Source organism: Bacillus rossius, chromosome 3, assembly GCF_032445375.1.
Source record: "Bacillus rossius redtenbacheri isolate Brsri chromosome 3, Brsri_v3, whole genome shotgun sequence".
Taxonomy (NCBI): Eukaryota; Metazoa; Arthropoda; class Insecta; order Phasmatodea; family Bacillidae; genus Bacillus; species Bacillus rossius.
In genome coordinates, this window is record NC_086332.1 from 124880870 (window position 1) to 124903497 (window position 22628).

Consider the following 22628-nt stretch of genomic DNA (forward strand, 5'->3'; position numbering starts at 1 on the left):
GTCATATCGAAAAGATTTCGCACGAAAATTTTCTCGAGAAAACTGCAATAGAGACATCGTAACCACTTACTTTTAAGTTCGGACCCGTTAATGAGTTTTAGAAGGAGAATAAAAAAGAGGAAGCTAAATTCTTACCTACCTGAAACCCTAGAAATGCTGTTGCCTGCCGATCCAAAATCAATGTGTTCTTCAGGAAGTGACTAAGAAAACTTGTTTTTGGATAAAAGTGTTTGATTATTATTATTATTATTTGTATTAAGTATTACTTAGAGCTTGTATTAACTGTCTCTTTTTATAATTTGTTTTTCATCTACCTACTTTGTGACTGCAGAACATGTTCATCTAACTATCTATTATTCATAGGGATAAAACCACATTATATAGTTATTAAAAAAAGCAATAAATTAATATAATTATTTTTTCTAAAAAATTTAATGGTTTTATTTATAATAAAAAAATAATGAAATATAGTAAAAATATAATATATATTATATCTATAATAAAAATAATATATATAATATAAAAATTGAGGCAAAACTTTCTTACTATGTTGAAGATCAAAATAACCCTGGAATTGCATTTGCTATCTCTCTTCAGAAAAGTATTAAAATTATATTTCCGTTGTACACAACAGTAAAAGAAGTCATGATTGAAACGGTACTCGACCCATGCTTCAAAAAAATGTTGTTGCAAGATCATAAAAAAAAAACATTTTTCATTTATTATTAATTTATTTTTTATTATAAATAAATTATGGTTTTATTAAGTTTATTTATTATTTAATATATTTATGTATTTATTTCGTTTATTATTAATTTATATTATCTAAAAATTCCTATAGGTTTTTTATACGTGCATATATTAGTTTAAGTGATCAATTGGCTTATATCCCCTATATTTTTTTGTTACGCAGTTTAGCACTGTGTAACTATACGACTACCAGACAGCGTCCCTGGCTCTCTGATGGATACCACCCGCAGCACAGGGGCACGCAATGTTTCATTTCTGCGCGCCGGACGAAAATGCATCGGGGCCGCTCGGGCCGCTTCGACTCCGCCCGGCTTCGCGGGCTTCGTCCGGAACAACCAACGATGACGTACTTCCGCCGGCGGGTATCCAGACTGTTCCTCGGTCGGACCCCGGCGGACTATATAAACCGGCCCAGCCAACGCTTCTGCAGGCAGTCTCCGACTGGCCCAGCAGCATGAACCTGCAGTGACTACCATCTACACCACCGGCCTGCTCCGTCACGCTGCCCGACGACGTGGCGACCGCTTCAGGAAGAAAACGGTAAGAGCCGTCGTCAGAATCTAAGTCCGTAAGGGACTCTGAAAAATTTTCAACCCAGTAGAAATATTACAAGTCCACGAGGGACTTAGAATATATTCAAGTCGCATTAGTTTGGACTTAGAATTTTCGCAGAGTGAGGAAATAGAAAATTTGCCTCGTCTGTAGACTGAAGGGAACTGTCTCGTAAAGGTTACGGGATAAGTAAAGTAAATGTTTGACTGGTTTTGAAAGTAGATCGGCAGTGGGGCAGCGTGGCAAGAGACGGAGGAGAGGTCGAACATTGCATAACGTAAAGTATACCAACTTGCAATACGTTGAGGCTTACCGTAAAGTAACCAAAGTAGTTTTACGTAACGGTTTCGATTGAACTGTTATAAGTTCCCGGACTACACGATCACTCCTGATAGAACTTCAAAATGCAGCTACTTCGTTGAACGATTGACGAGCAGAGTAATAATAAAGACTGTTCGCCGCAATATTGGCGGGGCGTCACAGCATACCGCTCTCAGTAAACAGGAGACTGTTGAATACGACTCGCTGAGTGTAAGAACGTGTGTGTAAGAACGTGAACAGTTTGAGTGTCATAAACACTGTTTAACTTTAAAGAATCAGACCATGAAGAATGAGAATGTAAACTAGTTACGTATATATAAACTGTACTATAAGAGATTTCATGTCAGTTTCCCTTAATAATTTCTTTCATATTTTCTTATTCTCTAATCGTATTTGATTTGTTTGACAACGTTAAATTCATGTTAGTACAGTTAGTTAACGTAATATTGAATGTGCCCAAAAACCAATTGATTTGATGTTCATATTTTTCTGCTAATATAATTTGCTGTTTGCCTTATAATAAGGCGTTAACTTAATGTGTGTGACATATATTTGTGATCCGATATTGTTAATTATATTTTTCTGTTCACAGACATCATGGGCACTTGCTGTAATCTTCAAAATAAGAAATCAGAAGGTTGTCATATATTAAAATGCGTGTATTGAAGGATGTGATGTTGTCATTACAAGCTTTGTTAATAAAAGCACTTTTGTTTCTCGAACTTTAGAACCTCTATCAGAGAATTCACCCCTTGTCCTCCCGCCCTTCCGGACTGGAGGTAACAGTTTTAATTATTTTTTATGTTTTTTTATTTAACTTTTGTTTTGTATTAAAAAACATTTTTTAGTCATAAATACAATTGGTTTAACTTAGTAACATTTTTTATAGTACATTAAAACAAAAAAAATAATTTTGGCCACTTGGATGGTTTAAATACCTGTATGTGCGGCGCGGGTGAGGCCGACCCCGCACAGAGAGGATCCTATTGCCGAGCCCTCAAGTGGCATCGGCCTCAAGAAGTCGCTTTCGTGCGCAGAAGTGCACCAGGAACGGAAGTCGGTCTTGGCTATGTTTGGAAAAGTGGATAATTATTAATAATTTAATGAGAAGTAGAAATGAATATTAAACAGTTTATAGTGGGTCCGCTGTTATTTTAGTAGTTGTCAAAACAACTGGCCCTAATGGATAGCCGCTATTGAGTCTGCTGGTGGCGGCGCACGTTCACCACGTTGTACTTGTCCGCACCACAACACTCGTTCCGGTCACTCACTCCCGTGGTAAATAACCGCCTGTGCGAACCCAAGGGCAGCAAGGGCAGCCTCCACGAAGGGAAGCCGCGGCCTTGTGACCTGTGGCCAGTCCGCGCGCCCGCTGGGGGCCAGACCGGGACTCCTTGCCATGCCTCAACTGATTACTAACCGCCTCACTTATTTAAGTATTGTTTTTCACCTTTTTCTTATTCCTGGACCTTCAAGCGCATCTCGTCGGGTGTTTTTTTTTTTTTTTTTTGTGGAAGCTTAACTTCTCCTTAATTATTCGCCTCGTACCTACGACACACGGGCAGGTACCGTGCTTACTGGACTGGCCAACTCCGACGAGTGGCCACGACGTTTCGGACTAGGAGCAAGTGCCATAGTTACCATGAAAATATAATTTTATCAGAGAGTGAGGAGGTCCGTGCAGCTGTACTTGTAAGTACTTGTGGGCGCTGACTTAAGTCGGACGTGACTGTGACCTGGCATGTGAGTACTGATTAGGCTCGGTCGTTATACTGTCCCAGGGAGAGTCCGGGGAGTCCAGCTTAGCAACGGGCCTGCAACATGTGGGTGAGTGAGGCTTCAGGCTGGGATGTCCCTCGGTAGCCACGCGGGCCGGAGGCTGCTCTTACCGAGAGAGCTGGCGTCGGCAACAACACCCATCAGCAGCGCTACCGAGAGACGTCCGCCACGTCTCCACACCCCCCATGGAGACCCACCTGCATCCAGCTTGATTTTTGAATAATTCCATAAATATTAAAAAATACATATTTTTAAAGTGATAAGTTTACTTAAAAATGTTTTCATACATTTTTTACATGCCTTATGACATATTCTACAATATTATTAATATAAATCTGGAGAAATTAAATGTAGTTCAAAAGTATTCCCCTTAAAGTATGAATAGTTGTTAAATTTATATATCGGTCCCTGGAAAGCCTTCGTAACCTAGCCTAACTTCAATGTACAAATATACAAACTTCGAAGATTAAAAAACACTTTATATTTTTCAGCGTAGCAAGTAACTCACCCAAGCAAAACTCATGCAGTTCATGGAATTGGCCAGCATATCTCCCAGGACAGAAGCACCTGAGCTCATGACAGCGTAGCCATGCATGTGAGGGCTCTGCGTGTGCGCCACCTAAAAGAAACGATTGTTCCGTTTAATAAACCTTATGGCCATAAGAACATCAAATATTTGTTGTATTACGATGTTAAGACGGTTTTATTAACTCACAGGTATTGAACATGTACCAAAGGTTAGCCCCTCTTGGCCATGCCCCTGGACCATTATAGACTGCGAGCTCAGCTTTAAGGTGTCTGACGGACTGATATTAGTAGTAGTATAGGAAAGTATGTCCGGGCGCACGGGTTCTGGGTGAGGAGCCTGAGGAGCCGGTGTCCGCCATCTCGGATTATGACGTCACGGCGGCCATCTTGGATGGATGTGACCTTGACCTTTGACCTTGACCTTGACCCCGGCGGCCATTTTGGATCCGCCATCTTGGATCCGCCATTTTGGATGACGTCATTGTGTTCTCGAACATTCCGGCGATGTGTTTTCCGCCATTTTGAATTATGACGTCACCATTGCAATTTACGTTACGGCCGCCATCTTTAACTTTTTTTATTTATTATCCGATTTTAATGAAATTTTTTTTAAAAAATATAAAAAAATTGAAATAATAAAATTTTAATAAAATATTTATAAAAAATATACTTTTACGACACGGAGTTTGGAGTCCTCGGTTCGAACCCGGTGAGGGCAAACAAATAAAAATGGCGACCGATCCTTCCCCCTAGGTGGGTGCTAGCAGACTGACCCCCACCACTTTTACCAATGCACATATACCATCAGGTAGTATGACGTCATGTCCGCCATCTTGAAATTTGGACACCATCTTGAAAATCTTTATTTATTATCCGATTTTAATGGAAAAAATTCCAAAATTCATTAAATAAATTGACAATAAATATAATGTTTGATTATATCGATGTACGTCCTTGGTTCGATTCCCGGCGAGAGTAAACGGTCGATCCTTCCTCCATGAAAGCTACCTAGACTGATCTACCACCACCACTACCAAGGTATATATCACCAACTGGTATGACATCATGTCCGCCATCTTGTCTTCATCCGCTGGAGACCACCATCTTGTTTTCGTCAGCTAGAGTGTGCCGATACCATGTAGTATAATTATCTGGTCACTAAACTTGTGTCCTCAACTGTTGACATTGAACATTGACCTTGAACTTTGACCTTGACCTTGAAATTTGACCTTGACCTTGAAATTTGACATTGACCTTGAAATTTGACCTTGACCTTGAAATTTGACTTTGTCCCTGAAATTTGACCTTGACCTTGAAATTTGACCTTGACCTTGAAATTTGACCTTGACCTTGAAATTTGACTTTGTCCCTGAAATTTGACTTTGTCCTTGTCGACCATCATGGATCCGACATTTTATGTTCAGTACATGCTACCAGAGGATACCACCTGCTGGAGTACGCCATCTTGTGTGTGTACTTGTATTATAGAGTACAATTCCATCTGGATAATTTTATTCTAACCCGCTACAGTGCAGTAATCATTTATTACCGAGGTGCCCCCGCCATCATGAAATTCGACCGCCATCTTGGAATTGTGTAATTATTTAGCTAGAAAAGCGGGAAAAAATCCAAAATTCATTAAATAAATCACTCATTAATTTACATATTGATTCGAATGATTCCTGTCCTTGGTTCGATCCTCGATCGATGCAATAATGTTTAATTTTATGAAGAAAAAAATAATAATTCCAATAAACCATGTTCAACATTCTTAAAGAGACTTTAAAACCTCTACTACCATCATCCTAAAAGCCATCAACACCACCACCTTGGAAAATTCGTAATTATATTGCTAGAGATTCGGGAAAAAGTTACAAATTCATTAAATAAATTTGCAAACAATTAAATGATTAATTAGGTCGACTTAGGCCCTTGGCACGATTCGGAATGAAGATGAAAAATAATAAACATAATATACTTAATAGTGACAGGTTCGACAAAGAAAACAACACAAGTTCTTTCACAAAATAAACTTTATTACACAATTTCTATCCTACTACAGAATCACTTGCGAAAGCCAGCAAACTTATAAACATTTAGCTTTGCATAGACGTGCAACGACTACTTCTTAGCTCCAAATGCTCCAGCAGCTCCAAATGCTCCAACAGCCTCCAAATGCTCCAACAGCCTCCAAATGGCTCCAACAGCTCCAAATGCTCCAACTACCTTTTCTTTCAACAGCTCCAATGATACAGGAAAACGAAATGTACAAACAGAAAAACGAAATGTACAAACAGGAAAACGAAATGTACAAACAGGAAAACGAAATGTACACACAGGAAAACGAAATGTACAAACAGGAAAACGAAATGTACAAACAGGAAAACGAAATGTACAAACAGGAAAACGAAATGTACAAACAGGAAAACGAAATGTACACACAGGAAAACGGAATGTACAAACAGGAAAACGAAATGTACAAACAGGAAAACGAAATGTACAAACAGGAAAACGAAATGTACACACAGGAAATCGGAACGTACACACAGTACACACAGGAAACGGAATGACCACACATACAGTAGTGGAAACACAGGCTTATTTGGAAATCAGGATACAAGAAATAAATCATACTTTTTTAAAATATAAATAATTCATTTTATTTTTCTTTAGTACACACATGACAGTTAATCAAATGATTATTGTATGTAGCCAGCGTTCCGAAGTTCTTACAGTATGGACGATACTTCCACAATACGCGAGTAGTTTCCTCTACGAACAGATGCCACCATCAGTCTTAGCCGGTCAACCAATATTTTTGGATCTTTCCATGATGTGGAATCAATCTCTTCTGCCACCATCTTCATTGCTTGTTTATTATAAATATTATGATCTCTGGTGTCTTCCGTTTTAACACCATCCTCAGGGTTACTTTCATCATCTAGCCAGCGATCATCACAAGCTTGATCAGATTTATTTATTATAACACGACGTTTCCATCGCTTCGGTCTCAGGACACCACCACATTCTTCGATCTTGTCAGCTTTAGGTTCTGCATCACAGTCTATGCCTTTGTAAACAGCCTCAGAGTCACTGTAGCAATCACCGTAGAAGACAACGTCCTCACCCAGATTACTGCAAGAACTCAATATCGTTGATGTAGAAGTGTCCTCATCGCCTGTATGCTTCCTTTTCAGGAGTCCACCATTTATACAAAGTATGGAGGATCTGCTAAATATAGGCTTGAATGTATTCTCACTTTTCACAGTGTTGATACCTTCATTAGTTTCAGTCTTCCCGATACCATCAACATCCTTCAATATTTGTTTCTCGTCACGATCGGCGTGCTAAGGCTTCCATCTTTTCTATATTAATAATATTATTTGTCTTAAAATCTCCGCGTCCGTGTCACTATCACAGATGTAAATCATCATCATAGCTGTCATCAATATTGTCATGAACTGCATCAATATCACTCATTTTATCATATCGTCTCCACATTTCAGTTGTCAGTGATTTACCACAATCTATGATCTTGTGAGCTCCATTCTCATTTTCTGTAAAAGCCTATGAGTCCAGTTTTATTATTTAATCCTTCAACCCATCATCCCAAACTCAATTAAATAATTGTAGTATATAGAAAAAAAATCATCAAAGGTCCTTTCATTTAATCTTGGAAACCGTAACATCCTTTCCACCCATAGTAGGTATAGTTTCTTGAGCCCAAGAGTCTTTCATTATATATACCATGCAGTGTTCTTCAAGAGATGTAGTATACCACCATTTCTACATACAAATCCATCCTATCATTAATTTGTTTACACATTAGAAAAACCTTCACGCTAATTTTACGTGTTTTATTAAATTACCACTTCGACTAAAATAATTACCACACATAGTAATTTCTACAAAGGACACTTTGTCCAAGACATTTTAACCATAATCTATCTGAAAACAACCATGTCCCATCTATATCACAAAGTAAACGAGGGTTAGTGGAGATAGGTCAAACAAGTGCTAGTCACTCATAGGGTAAGAACCATGTGTTCGATACCTATCTCAGTCAATGTAGCATCTATGTATTTTTATTACCTCATGTAGAAAAATATCTTCCAATGCATACGAATTTAAACTTATTCACGTACGACTAGTCAAAAGTACATAAATTCAAGCACGCCAACTGCAAAAAAAAAATTTCTCAAGGATAGAGGCAGAGACTTCTCGATCGAGACACGCCTACCATCACCTGCAAATGAACATTGACCCCTCGCGCGGGAATTGCAAGCTTGCAGAATGCTGCGACACTCATATGTTTTGTTCAAGACATGCATACATCACATCACTAGCCTTCCAACTCAGTACACGTAAAACTCCAGTGAAATCATAATCCAGCATACGTAAAGTACTTGCTGGAACCACTTCAAAGTATACATCACCGAACCAGAGCAGAAAATCAGCCTACGAATGTATATCTTGCTACCTACAAAAATAAATGTGTAGCACATATACGAGAGGAGTCGAACTCCACATACCATACTCAATACTCTGATAATTATAAGCGTCAAAATATTTTTAATCAAGACCTTAGCCAGTATACAATTTTTTTTCCATGTTGTAAAAATTCATGTTAGTAATCAGCAACGAAGGAGTGAGTAACTTGGACGAAGAACCGCTTACCAAGTATCCAGAATCTTACTGATACAGCCCATCCAGTGCACCAGCTTACTCCGAAGTGTGGTCAATTGAATAACACTCATTAATTTTTTAATATCACCACCATAGTATACACCAATATATGACAGGTTACGATTTAAGACCATAAATTTCCCACAAGTCTGTTAGTTTTATTTCGGGAAATAATAAATTATTTCTCAAAAATAATAAATCAAGTTCCTAGTCAGATTTGCTCTAATGTTGCGGTATTACCTGTACCAGCACTTTACCAAAACATCTCCCATAAAAAAAAATCTTAAGAATGCAGATGACATACTCAGACAAAATAATTTTAGCAAAAAAAACAGACTTCATCATTATTGGTAAAACAAAATAATACACACAAACAAGACAAAACGGACATTACAAACCCGACCAAAATTTTGTGTCACATGTAGTTTATTACATTACGATAAACGATGTAGTTTAGGGAAAAATAAATAAAAAATTCTTTAATTCTATAATTTATTTAAAATTGTACATTTATACACAATAAAATTTGACACTGTATATATTTTTTACATTTCTCAGTCCATGCGACATTCAATATTATTAAAATAAATTATTATAGTTCGTATTAAGAGTGACAAAATACAAATAATTCATACAGATCACGATACATCAGTTCAGGAGTGTAACACCTTAGAGGGCCAGAAATTATGCAGGAGACCTTCCTTTACAAAATTTATAACGTTTTTTCAAGTAAAATTTTCGTGTAACCTGTACACCGCACTTCTCACACAGAAATTTTACACGGTCAAGATTTCTTCTGCAGCCATGCTTTTCATGGATGCGTGTACTTCGTAGTCGTTCAAATCGTTTACCACAGTAGCAGCACTGATACAGATACTCATCGCAATTACCATCGCTTCCCCGATGTACAACCTGCAAATGAACTTTGCTTTTACAATGCCTAATCAAATTACTTTTGTTTGTGAAATGTACACCACACGGGTCACACGGAAATGTCTCACGATTAGCGTTTCTTCTACAGACATGATTTTCATGTCTTCTTGCATGTTGACGGTATTTAAAACTTTTGTCACAGTACGTACACAGATGTCTCGTCGTTAGACCTTGAGTCACCGACGGCTCGGAAAGTATCTTACTTTCAATGTGCACTGCTGTTGTAGGCGACGAAGTCCCGTATGTTGCATGAGCTGGAGATTTCCCAGTCGACATTGGCAGATCATATGTACTGGATGCCAAAGAATCTGATGTATACACGACTGATGCAGAAGCTGGGAATTGCTCACAAAATGTTTTATTTACCAAATGCGGAGTAGTTACAGGTATTGTAGTCTCCTCTTCGTTCGTTAATGCACACATTGAAGTCTCTTGGAGTGAAGAGACAGTAGATACAGCCATCATTGAGATCTCTAGAGATGGTAGGCTCGTTACCATCGGAATCTCTGGAGCTGCCCTCATCGTTGTCATCGAGATCTGCTTCGTCATCATCACCTCCGTCGTCAGGGACCCCGGTGAAGACGCGAGACCCTCCGTCAAGATCTCTGCAGTCGGTGACCCCGTCACCATTGGGATTTGTACCGATTTCGACGTTGCTACCATTGAGTTCGGATACACATCAATATTCATGTATCGGACTTATATGCAGACAAGCAAATTCATCAGATCTGCACTGTACCACTACAAGAGGTGGACTGAGGGACCTGCTGTCTAAGACTCGCTTAAATAACAGTGTCCGCTTGTATAATACGCAAGTCAATACATCATCCATTGTTATTACTTAAAAAAATTAGGAATATCAAGGAATGAGAATTTAAATTATATATACAATCAACTAATCACACATCCTACATGCACGGTTAATTTAGACTTAATAGAGGAGCAAGAGTCTGTAATCAATGGAACTTTCACAACCCAAACAAAATTTAAAGTAGGTACCCAAATTTAAATATTATTATGTAGAGCTACACATAACATCCAACTGACTTCAAATGACTACAACGCATGACTAAAATAATTTATACGATACCAGGCTAGGTCCAAAGTCAATTTTTTTTGTACCTCTCATCTACAGTTCAGAGGACCTTCAGTGTTGATATAGCTACAGCCAAGACATGTCCAGTACCATACATTTTCAAAGCCTTCAAAGTCGATCCTTGTTAAGCCTTATGACAAAAGTCTCCGAAACAAGAGACCTACTCTACAAGTTTACTAGACATTTTAAGCTTGTCATAGCACACATCGATAAAAATCTTCGTAAATAACCCTAAATATTATCAGACCACTAGCATTCGATTTATGCACATACAGTAGGTCACCAACATATTCGTCAACACATGACCATTCTACATTAAGCTCCTCACTTACTTATATCAGCCTACTCGACTACACCCAGCACACATAAACTATAAGAAGTCAAATAACATCCTATTATTTATTTACATTCGAATATTTAACAGCATGCCGACTGCTAATTAAATAAGCCTGACAGTGAACATGTTAGCAAAGTTTACTTTTATATAGGACCAGGAATCCATTGAACCTTCAGAACCTAGCTACACATACACAGTGCTGGATGCAAGGAATTCTACACTCATTTGTCATCACTGACACTCATATTAAATCATAGGCACTTGAGTCAACACTCATTTTCCATCTTTAACATTCACACAAATGCAAATTAACCACCATCGACACTCAATTCAACACTCACTTTCCATAATCTAAACTCAATTCGGCACTCATTTTCCATCATCGACACTCAATTCAACACTCACTTTCCATAATCTAAACTCAATTCGACACTCATTTTCCATCATCGACACCCAATTCAACACTCACTTTCCATCATCTGCACTCTTTTTCAATAGTCAACACTCAATTCAACACTCATTTTTTCCATAGTCGACACTCAGTTTCCATCAACGACACTCAATTCAACACTCATTTTCCATCAACGACACTCAATTAAACACTCATTTTCCATAATCGACACTCATTTCGACACTCATTTTTTCCATAGTCGACACTCATTTTCCATAATCGACACTCAATTCGACACTCAATTACCATCATCGACACTCAATTCGACACTCATTCTCCATCAACGACACTCAATTCAACACTCATTTTCCGTCATAGATACTTAATTCTACATACTCTTTCCTTCTTCAACACTCATTTTCCATCATCTACATACAGTAAAATTGAAACTTTCCATCATCCACACACAGATACATAAAATAATATTCATAATCAACTCAATTCTTTAAAGTAGCAAACGCAGGAACTTTATTAGGGCATGAATAACGACACGTTTTAATATCAATTTTTAAAATTATATTTATATCAAAAATACAAAAGTATAAAATTTCATCAGTCAATACACATTACGAACTTATTATATATACCCTGAAATTCTAAGTTCATCAAGAATAGTCCGCGTTTCTTTGATAACTGATACAATTTCGTCATCTTGCGAAACAAGTAAAAGTCGCAACCTGCTCGTTAACACGTTCGGGTCTTTCCACGATATATAATCAATTTCACTTGATGTCACCATCTTCTTCGAATGTTTGCTGAACATATTCTGAAAATCGTTGTAATAATGATTACGATAATTTGTATCATCATCATCGGTGCTGTCCACATCTTTATCAAACACACTGACATCTTCATCTTGCATATCCCAGTATTTCAAATTTTTTTACATTGGAGTACCATCATTAGCATCAAGCTTACTTGCTAATTTTCCAAAAAAATATTCCAAAGTCCGTAGAAGTCTACTATAAGACGACTTGTCACTTTTTCTGGAGATGTTACTTTCATTATCTTCTACTTTACTTATATCTGCAACACCAGTTAAGCTATTTCCTTCCTCAAGACCTAGAGATATTTAAACACAAACGCTTTTAAGACTAGGTGGATCAATTTCATTGTAAGACATACTGCCCCCGAGCATAGCGTCTCCATCTACGTACTTTATCTCCTGCGCGAGCTTGGCTTTACAAGTTTTATCGTGTCTTTTTAAATTCTCTCTTCGTGTCATCAGCCTACCACACTTGCCACAACTTAGTATTTGACGGTATGGGCTTTTAACACAATCGTTCTTTTCATGTCTACGAGCATTATAGATGTTACCAAAGTATTTGCTACAGTATGTACAATGTCCTTCAGATCGAGATCGATATTTGTGTATCGTACCTTCACTAGTCTGTACGTACTCCATAATGGTTGAATAGCAACTAAAGGTATTTTTTAGGTACTTCGTATTTTCATGTATGAACATTCATCAATTATTTACGAAAAAAGATTTTTTTTCTCATTTTGAAGAAAAAATCATGTTCCACGTAGTTTTACTACCCACCTTCATATTTCCTCATATGTTATGTTGTAAAAGCAACCAAAGTTGGTTGTAGGTTATGGAATGCTCACTCACGATCTCTTGAAAAAGGTGTGCCTCCCTAGATCTCAAGAGGAAGAACATTGACATTATTTAAAAATTAGTGAATAATATAATGGTCTAGCAAGAATCACAAGATAATCTATTCCCATATTAGCAACCATCATGTATCAGTTGTCTGTATAAGCAGTCAATGTTTTGTGTAGGATGCAGGATGCTCCCTTACGATCGCAACAGAAGGAGGGCTTCGCTAGAACTCAAGGGGAAGGGAAATCTTCGTGTGTGATAGCGTTTCTCAGTTGTTTCATGACGTAGTAATCGTCTGATTAATGAACTTTTGTTTTTGCCTGATTTCCACCTGTTAAAATTCTTTTTTAAGTGTTGATTTGATAATATGACTTCGGAAATTTATACGAAACTCTGAATAAAATTACCTGTCTTAGACACCAAGGACAGTGCAGTTTGTCTTTCATGTTAATGCTTCTCAGCTGTCTCAAAGCATATTATTTGTCTGAGTAAGGTTATTATTTTTTAAATCCACCTGATAACAATATTGTAAGTGCTGATTTATTGACAGAATTTCACTAATTAAATGTAACTCTGAATAGAAATAACACGACTCAGTAAGTAAATATCCTTCATGCAGAGATAGATCTCTCACAAATAATCTGAAGCACTCGGTGAAAACCATCAGATGTCTAGTTAGGTATAATCAGAAACACTTGGAGAAAGCCATCAATATAATAACAAGAATAATCAGAAGCACTCGGAGAAATCCATCAGATGTCTAGTTAGGTATAATCAGAAGCACCCGGAGAAAACCTTCATAATATTGTCAAGAATAAACAGGAACACACGGAGAAAACCTTCATAATATTGTCAAGAATAAACAGGAACACACGGAGAAAACCACCATAATATTGACAAGAATAATCAGGAGCACACGGAGAAAACCACCATAATATTAACAATAATAATCGGAAGCACACGGAGAAAACCACCATAATATTGACAAGAATAATCGGAAGCACACAGAGAAAACCACCACAAGTTTTCTTTGATATCATAAAAATACAGAAAAAAATCAAAAATAAAAAAAAAATAATAAAAATTAAATAAATACAAAAAATACATAAACAGATTCTGCTAGCTTGTGAACTTCTCATTGTTGAGCAAAGATATAGTTCTAGTACAAGCCAGAATTTTATGTATTTTTTGTATTTATTTAATTTTTATTATTTTAAATATTTTTTTCTGTATTTTTATGATATCAAAGAAAACTTGTGGTGAAGTTATCGCAGATATAAAACCAGTGTTCTCTTATAGAGGACTAATATTTATTTATTATTTGATTAATCATGTATTTCTTACAAATGTCCCACTACCAACAATGATAACTTGATAGGCCTGTATCACACGATGAAAGGTTTCGTACAAGCTCCGCAAGAAGCATCCAGAAAAGATGCTAGCCAAGCCTCCACGGCAGCAGGAATAGATGTTTCTATAGAAGAAACTATCATATGTGTAATTGTGGAGGCGTAGAAGACTACCATACTGGAAGATTACCATAATAACAGTATTCCGCCTGGCCTATTCGAAAAAGGCGGAAAAGTACCATAACGGAAAACTGTCATAATTTAAAAGGACAAGATGTAATTCTGCCATACTTTCTTATACACTCCATGGAAAGAATACCACGGCATTGCTATCGAAGTAGTGTATAGAATACTCGGTAGGTAGCGCTATAAACCCTCTAGCTGTTTCTCAGGTTAACTTTGAAGCTTACAGATAGTGCTTCTGACGGTGATAGTTGCAATAACAAATCACTTTCAGTTCGCGGACGAGAAGAAAGAAATATTTCCTAAATGTATTTTAGGGAGCAGCACTGTGTTCTTATTACGACGATTTAAAAAAATACTTATGGTAGTTTTCCAGTATGGTACTTGTCCTCCTGTTTTGACAAAGGCGGCGGAAAGTACCATAATGGAAGACTGCCATAACAAATTTGGACGAAGGGGAATTCTGCCAACATTTCTTATACATTGCACGGAATGAGGATAATGGTCTTACTCGTAAAATCGTAATGTAACTAGCTTCATATAATTTAATTTTTTGCACACTGGAATAATTGAAGTAATTGTTGATCATTATTTAATGAGTGCAAATCCAACGCAAATATTCAAGGGTTTTCTAATGTAATGTTTTCATTATTAGGGTGATAGGACACAAAAAACTCAGATATTAAGGTTTTTAATGTCCATATTAAATTAAAGTGTACAAAATGTATATTTGAGATGCTGAAATTCTAGAGAAAGATTTTTGTGTAGTTTAGTTTGTTGGCACAGGTCAAACAGCACAGGCGCTCGAGGGGAGACACAGGCTCGTACATCGAATGTTGGTGGGGTTTGCACAGGCTTACAATCGTTCAAAAATAAACTCTGCTAAAATTTAAGTATTTTTTTTTATCAGGAAATAAAAACATTTCTATGCGTAGCATATTATTCTGCTTCTTTAAAACTGTCAGATCAAATTGAAATTTGGTTTTTTATGCCTTACGACACTTATAAACGAAATATGACTTACATGAAAAAATAGATACCACATGAGCACATAGAATAACAACCAAAAACACATTAACACAAGACTTACACTGATACATATCAATAAATTTACGACAAAACACGAAAAAACACAACACACAGATAGATAAAGACTGATAAAGTTCATATTAACTAATTGGTTATAATTGGTTACTTTGGTTTCCACAAAAATCTTAAACAGAAACTAAATTGGTGTATACAAAATAAATATGTAGATCATAAAAGTTTTAAGTAACTTTTTCCTGAAGTTTTTTACCAATGAATAGTTCTAGATTATTCAAAATGAGTTTTAATTTGTTACAATTTTTATAGTTACTGATGGTTTAAAAGTGTCACTAATTCTATAATTGCAAGTTGAAATTCTTAATCCAAACCGAGATATTGTCTGAAGTATCAAAAATGGTAATAAAACGTATATAATAAAATGTGGATCACTGATTGAACGTCTAGTAAATAGAAAATGCAAATTAAATTTATATAGGAACGTATCATATTTAAAAGGAATTTAAAAGCCTGAAATTTTAAAATATTATTTTAAGAAGTTTTTTCTGAATACTTTCAATTCTATTACAATCAAAATTAGTTATTTAATTCCAAATTACGACACAATATTCTACTTTATATTCCAATCAATTTGAAGAATAAAGTATACAATCATGTATTGATGAACATGAAGTTATAATTTAACAAGATCTGAGATCTTCCAGTGCAACTAAATAGTATTATATAATGTAAATGTTGGTGGAAAAAAAGCTTGGCATCCAATAAAACTCGAAGGTATTAAAAGTGGACACCACATTTAATGTCATTTCTTACTATGTGATAATACTAATGAATTGAATTAATTTTTTTTACTAAATGTTATGAAATAAATGCTATCGTAATTCAGAGACTTTTGTTAACTTAAAAGACAGATCTGGACAGCTGAAATATCTTGCTGAATAGATTCACAATCATATTTCCCAACTATAAATTTTTTCATCAGCATATTTTCTTGATCATTCTTGATTACAGTGGGAATCTATATGTATAAAAATGAAATAAACCCCTATTTCTCCTGATCATGCTATAACTTGACAACGCCTTTACCGATTTCATTCATCTTTTTAAAAATGTTTTCTATTACTTCGTAGAAGGTTCTTACATTTTAAAAAAATAAGAAAATTGCGCAGAAACTTAGAAAATTTAAGAAAACTTAACCACTACCTTTATTATAAACTATTTAATGTAACCTTACCCCAGAGTTATATACTCTTTGCTAAGCACGTTTTAAATAAATAACTGTCAGTTGTTTGACAGTTGTCTGCCAGTTGTTCAGACAGATCGCACATCGCCAATATCGTTTACAAAAATCGCATAATTCTAGCGTAGCGTTATATTCTTTTTGCTTTAGTTAGTTGTATCGGTCGGAATCAAGGACTTCATCATGGAAATCCATGGTCGGCATTAAGAACTAATTATAACCCTTACCCAGCTACCTGGTTGGAATGATATCTTTTACGAGGTAAAATTTAACCATTTTGCTTTGATTTTGCATATTGTATTGAATTATGGTTTTCATTTCTTAGTGTACACTGCACAGTTGATTGAATCGGAAAATTTGTGGAGTTTTAAGTTTGTTCATTTTTAATTTTCAGTTGAATTTTTGATATTAAAAAATGCCAAGAAGTAGACGTACAAATATACGCCGTAGAACTCGCAAAGCCGCAAGTTAAATATATTTAAGAGCAGATGATCAACGCGAAGCGCGAAATGAAGTTGAACGGAATCGATATCAAGAAGATAGAAATGTTGCATTCGATCCACATCGAGCTGCATTCAATTATAACGTGGCAATCGATTACAGTTCACAGGAAATCTTTGCTATTGGACCTATGAACGTTGTATGTTCATATCGCAAGGCATTGAAGTTCAAAAATGAAGCCCCTGGATTGTGTTGCTCCAGCGGCCAGGTCAAATTGATGCCATTGGAAGCGCCACAAGACACACTACATTTGTTGGTTTCTGGAAATGGACCAGATTATTAATATTTTTTGACTCATATCCAGCAATACAATAATTGCTTTTAAATGACCTCATTTGGCGCAACAAAAATTATTCGAGATAATTTTATGCCCACTTTCAAGATTCAGGGTCAAATATATCATCAAACAGGTTCCTTATTACCAACGCCGGACAATGACTACAAATTTTTGCAAATTTATTTTATGGACGATTCAGAAAGACAAGTCTATCAGCGTTGTGCATACAAAAATTCAGTGAAAAGACCAATTGTGGAACAACTCCAAATATTTTTCCATCAACACAACGAATTAATTGCCTTATTCAAGACCGCATTAGTTTGCATGCCATATGATAACCACAAAATTGTCATCAGAGCCGATAAGACGCCTGTAGGACAACACACAAGACGTTTTAATGCGCCAACAATTGATGAAGTCGCTATTGTCGTCGTGAGTGAAAATTTAGAAAATCGAGATATTGTTTTACATCGGCGGAACGATCAACTGCAGCGTGTCTCCGAAACACATCGATCATTAGATACGTTACAATATCCTATATTATTTTGGCAAAGTGAAGTTGGGTATCATTTTTAATGAAGATGATAAATCCAATTACAGGCGCCGAAACTAACAAAAAAGTTAGTTTAACGAATTATTATTCATACCGACTGCTGGTTCGGGAAAATGAGGACAACCACATCTTAAAATGTCGGCGTCTATTTCACCAATATGCTGTGGATATGTACGTGCAAGTTGAGACAGAGCGATTGACATATATCAGGTTTAACCAGGCAAAGCTCCGTTCTGAGGATACGTTCATCTGCGGGATGCAATTAATGCTGACGGAAATGCACAGAATGTCAGCAGAACAAATATTCTCCCAGCAACATACGTTGGAAGTCCTCGGCATATGTATGAATATACTCAAGATGCTATGTCGTATGTACGTCATTAGGGCACACCAGATTTGCTTATCACGTTCACGTGCAATTCACAGTGGACAGAAATTCGACAAGAATTATTACCTGGCCAATCACCCATCGATCTCCACGACATACCTGCAAGGGTGTTCAAAAGAAAATTAAAATCACTCATGGATTTTATTGTCAAGCATCGCTTGTTCGGAGAGACGTGTTGTTGGATGTATTCAGACGAGTGGCAAAATCGCGGATTGCCACATGCACTGTAAGCATACGCCTTACTATAACATGTCCCAAGTTATGGTAACCAAATTATTTTGTACTATTATGAGCATACAATAACAAACTCATATTTATTGGTATTGGGAGCCTTGTGTTATGATTAACACAACCTAATGACAATTAGTACCACAATAAAATTAAAAAAATATATTATTTTGGTAGAATACTCAACAAAAGTAATCAACATGACTCTAAACACAGATTTTTCGAATATTTCCAAAAGAAAACAAATTATGTTCAAATCTATGTTCAGTTAAGTTGGGCACATGTTTATTAATTTTCAAAAGTCTATTTGTTATTTGCCTCCAGCTAGTCAGACACAAGACTCGTACTCCTAGGACTACTAGACCTGTGTGCGACAGTTTGATGAAATATTTCGTTGTATCTAATAAAATTTATGAAAACACATCAATCGCTAATTTCGTGCGTGATTTTAATAGTGTTCACTGGGACAGAACTATCGATGTGGGGCGTGAACGACTCCAAATAATGGTGCAGTCAGCATACCTGAGGCCTGGTACAAGGGAATTTCTCAAACTTATAATTCACAGCAAAGTCATCGCCACGCGCTGCCTTCAATTGCTGACGTCCGCAGTGATTCGTTCTCGCGTTTAACTACACCTGTATAGTTAAACAGACGCTTATCTGCTTCAAACGTCCAAATTCCGCACGGGAATTATCAAAGAAAGCACTCCATTTTCCCGGCGTCAGAAGATATTTTTTTCTTAATATTTTAAATTTCGCATTGTCAGTATTAGTCGGCCAATCAATTACGTAGATCCTAGGCGTCATTATTACAAGCGACCAATTATTATGTTATTGTTTTGAACCACGACCGAATGTTGTTGATTTCATGTGTCGTTATGGCAACTTCCGAGGCCGCTGACGCTCGTGACCACACCAAAAAAAAAACACTGTCGAAAGTCCGGGAAAGAAACATAAACAAAACAAATAAGCATCAAAAACAGTTGCAGTGAACCCGTAAATACTGTAGTATTACAGCACATATTCATTTGGATGGTTGAGAGGATAAGACCGAATTAAATGAATAATGAATATCCATTGTTACATGAGGTGATTACAAAAAATTTGATTAATGGTCCCTGTGGAATATTAAATCCTATTTCTTCGTGTATAGTTGAAGGGAAATGTTCAAAACGCTACCCAAGGAAATTAGTAGCAGAAATAATTACTGGAAATAATGGTTATCCAATATATCGCCGCAGATCTACAGATGACAATGGAAGGTCAACAATAGTCAAAATGAATCAGCAGGACATTGAAGTTGATAATCGTTGGGCTGTTCCGTTTTCTTGTTACTCTCAAAGACATTTTAAGCACACACAAATGTCGAATTTTGCAGTCCGTGAAATATATTAAGTACATTTGCAAGTACGTTAATAAAGGTAGTGACATAGCTGTGTTCGGAGTTGATGCCGAAAATTCAAACGATGAAGTCACTCAATTTAAAATGGGCCGCTATGTTAGTAGTAACGAAGCGATGTGGCGTATTTTTTTCATTTGCAATACATGAAAGACACCCCACAGTTGTTCACTTGGCCATACATTTGTAAAATGGTCAAAGAGTGTATTTTACAACGGAGAATGTATTACAACGTGTTGACAGGCAGCCATCGACAACATTGACCAGCTTCTTTGAAATGTGCCAGAATGATGACTTTGCCAGAACGCTGCTTTACTCTGAAATGCCAAGATATTATACCTGGAACCAATCGTCAAAGAAATTTCAACGACGGAAACAAGGGCAGCCAGTTCCAGGTTACCCACAAATATTTTCCGCCGATGCACTAGGACGTCTTTATATAGTCCATCCCAGTTTAGACGAGTGTTTTTATTTGCGTTTACTGTTAGTCAATATTCGTGGCCCAACATCATTCCAACATCTGTGAACAGTTAATGGTGTATAGTGCGGCACATACAGAGAAGCCTGCCAACATTTGGGATTGCTAGAGAATGAAGCTCATTGGGACCACACACTCGAAGATGCTGTAATGTAGTCAAATGCTAAACAAATACGAACATTGTTGCTATAATTTTGTGCACATGCTTCCCAGCCACACCGATTGATATATGGAACAAATATAAAGATCATATGGCAGAAGATATATAGCATCAGATGCGTTTAGAACATTGAATGCATATTTGCAAATGAACGAAGAAATTCACAATGAAGCATTAATTTTAATTGAGGACATATGCTTGATGCTTACCAACAAAAGATTATTACAGTAGTATATAATAGCCGGAGCTGCGGCTGGCTTCTGGCTGTGGAGCCTGTGGAGCCGACCGCCATCTTGGATTGTGACATCACGGCGGCCATCTTGGATGACCTTGTCCTTGACCTTTGACCTTGACCTTGACCCCGGCGGCCATTTTGGATCCGCCTTCTTGGATCCGCCATTTTGGATGACGTCATTTTGTTTTCTATAACTTTCCACCATTTTGTTTTCCGCCATTTTGAATTATGACGTCACCGTTGCAATTTACGTTACGTCCGCCATCTTTAAATTTTTTATTTATTATCTGATTTTAATGAATTTTTTTTTAAAAATTATAAAAAAAATTAAATAATAAAATTTTAATATATTTTTTTTTAAAAAAAACCATACATTTACGACACGGAGCTCGAAGTCCTCGGTTCGAACCCGACGAGTGCAAAAAAAAAATAAAAATGGCGACCGATCCTTCCCTCACAGTGGACGCTGGCATACTGACTCCCACCACTTTCTTCAAAGCATATATATCGTCACCTAGTATGACATCATGTACGCCATCTTAAAATTTGGACGCCATTTTGAAAATCTTTATTTATTATCCGATTTTAATGAAAAAAATTCCAAAATTCATCAAAAAATTAACGTATTTGAATTCTGTTTGATTATATCGATGTACGTCCTTGGTTCGATTCCCGGCGAGAGTAAATGGACGATCCTTCCTTTATCAATGACACTGGAACTGTTGACAACCATTGTAACACTGCTGTCATGTTAACTTCGGAAGCCTTTGAGGTCTGCTCTGCGGAAGATGTTGCACGCGTCGAAATCCCCTGTTGTGCTGAGAGAGCAGGTGTAGCTGTAGACGACGTAGTCATCGTGGTCTGCACTGATGATGGTAGACCTTCGATCCAGGTTGGTGTTGATACTGGTAAAGACGCCATCGAAGTCTCAAGAACAGCTAGATACTGGTCTATTATTCAAGTCTCACTACCCGATGCGTTCATCACCGCAGCCAGAGACGGACTTAAGTTCATATCACCAGTCTCACTTATATGTCCTCATCAGCTGGTACAACACATGAGTCAAAACAATAACCATGTTCATTATACTTGCACTTAACTGTCTCGGAGCATTTTATATAGTGACGATGTAAGCTGTCGAGGCGTGAAATTAGTTTATTACACTTATTGCACTGAAATTGTATTGGTTTCAGTAAATTATTCAGACAACTGCTTCTTTCATGTCTGCGAGCGCTTGAAGTGCTAGTAAATGATGCGCCACAGTATTTGCACTGATGCGAAGTACGCTCTTCATTAATTGAAGTCTCCTCTGCAGTCGGTATCGGGATCTCCGCGACTGTCGACACCGCAGCCACTGAGCTCTCCGCTGTCGTGGTCTCCTCTGCATCTGGTATCGGAATCTCCGCCTCCATCATCATTGCTGTCATCGAGGTCCCCGCTGCTGACGGTAAACAGTCTATCCCGGTCGACATTGGAGCAGTAACTAAATCTCACGAAATTGACTGAAGAGAGCAGATCCGTACTGCACCGCGGCCAGAGGTATACTGAGGGTCC

General features: G+C 37.0%; 1 protein-coding gene across 1 annotated transcript in view; it reads right to left on the bottom strand.

The window, feature by feature from the left end:
• LOC134531227 (histidine decarboxylase-like) overlaps positions 1–22628 on the bottom strand; it is an 849422-nt gene that overhangs the window by 454564 nt on the left and 372230 nt on the right. The window contains exon 4 of the mRNA XM_063366899.1: positions 3911–4021. Coding sequence (XP_063222969.1) covers positions 3911–4021 — 111 coding nt within the window. The remainder of the gene's footprint in view (positions 1–3910; positions 4022–22628) is intronic.